We start from the raw sequence: 1,470 nt of genomic DNA, 5'->3' as shown, positions 1-1,470 counted from the left end.
GAATTGCGAGAAAAAAGTCAGAATTGCGAGAAAAAACTGAATTGTGAGAACAAAATTAGAAATGCGAGAAAAAAACTGAATTCTGAGAAAAAAATTAGAATTGTGAGAAAAATGTCAGAATTGCGAGAAAAAACTGAATTGTGAGAAAAAAATGTGAATTGTGAGAAAAAAATGAATTGTGAGAAAAAAATGAATTGTGAGAAAAAAAGTCAGAATTGCGAGATTAACCATAGCAATCACTCTTTTAATTGTCTGTATTCTGTGACGGAACGAGCCTCCACAGCGCCGTGTGATCTCAAACTAATGTCATGTGACGGACCTCTGTGGCGTAGAGCACCTCCAGGATTTTGCCGAGGACCAGGTTGCTGTCACTCTCGTTCTCCTGACAGATCAGCTCAATGTCTCGGAGTTTGCCGAAGTAGAAGTCTCTCTCTTTCTCCAAACCGTCGACAGTCAGTTTCAGGGCCATCAGCTGCACACACACACACACACACAGTTTTTACTTCAGATTTATTTTTATTTAATTTTATATTTTTTAAATGATTTTATTAATTTTGAATTTATTCTGAATTTAATTAATTAATTTATTTAATATTTAATAATTTATTAAAGATTTATGACAAATTCAGTCACACAGTATTTTATTTATTTGTTTCTTATCTCTTATTTTTATTTTCCATAATTTCTTCAGATACTTGATCTTATGTTCTATCTCTACTGTAAGCTTTAGTAATAAATCAGTTGTAGTTAATAGTCAATTTAATGCTGATCGAATGAATCGTGATTTCTCAAGAAGCACACAATATTTAAAAACACAGACATATGTAAATTAGGCTACATTCTCCGCCTCTCATTGGCTGATGTCTGTATTCTGAGTGTGTATTACAATGTGTGTGTTTGTACCTATTTATCCATATTTTGGGAACAAATTTGTACTCAGACGTCAGCTAAACCTGACAAAACCTCCCAAAACCACCTTTTGAGCAGGTCTGCGTTTGTAAGAATCTAAATAACGTTTTCCGTGAGGGTTCGTGTTTACCTGCTGGTTGAGCTCCACGATCTCGGCGTCGCCGCCTCCGTTCCGTGACATTGGCATGTTCCTCCGTGTTCCGGTTGAGGGGGTGGAGCTTATGGGGCGTGGGGGGGCGGGCATAGTTTTGGGTACCGTTGGTGACGTCCGCTGGGGTCCTAAATATGAAACCAAAGTCATTAGCCAATCACAGCACAGCGCCTGACGCATCAGCCAATCACAAAGCAGAGGCTCACTCGTCAGCCAATCGAAATCTGATTTTCAGATTTGTGGGCGGGTCATGAAACACACACTAGACTCTCAGCTGTAGAAGGTTTCTGGAGAGGAGACTCGAAGCAGGCGAGCGGCTGAGCGAATCACACGCATGCGGAGTGTGTGTGTCTCTCTGTGTGTGTGTGTATGTGTGAGTGTGTCTGTCTCTCTGTGTGTGTGTGTGTGTG

At 39.9% G+C, this 1,470-nt stretch overlaps 1 protein-coding gene across 2 annotated transcripts in view; it reads right to left on the bottom strand.

Moving 5' to 3' along the window:
* LOC107701363 (microtubule-associated protein RP/EB family member 3-like) overlaps positions 1-1,470 on the bottom strand; it is an 11,005-nt gene that overhangs the window by 7,218 nt on the left and 2,317 nt on the right. For both annotated transcript variants that reach the window (XM_016503351.1, XM_016503352.1), the window contains exons 4-5: positions 1,040-1,188; positions 320-472 (exon numbers count right to left, since the gene is read on the bottom strand). In XM_016503351.1, the coding sequence (XP_016358837.1) occupies positions 320-472; positions 1,040-1,188 (302 nt within the window). The remainder of the gene's footprint in view (positions 1-319; positions 473-1,039; positions 1,189-1,470) is intronic.

The sequence above is a fragment of the Sinocyclocheilus anshuiensis genome, unplaced genomic scaffold, assembly GCF_001515605.1.
Source record: "Sinocyclocheilus anshuiensis isolate Anshui unplaced genomic scaffold, SAMN03320099.WGS_v1.1 scaffold1566, whole genome shotgun sequence".
In the NCBI taxonomy this organism is placed as follows: Eukaryota; Metazoa; Chordata; class Actinopteri; order Cypriniformes; family Cyprinidae; genus Sinocyclocheilus; species Sinocyclocheilus anshuiensis.
This window is presented reverse-complemented; position numbering and strand designations above follow the sequence as displayed.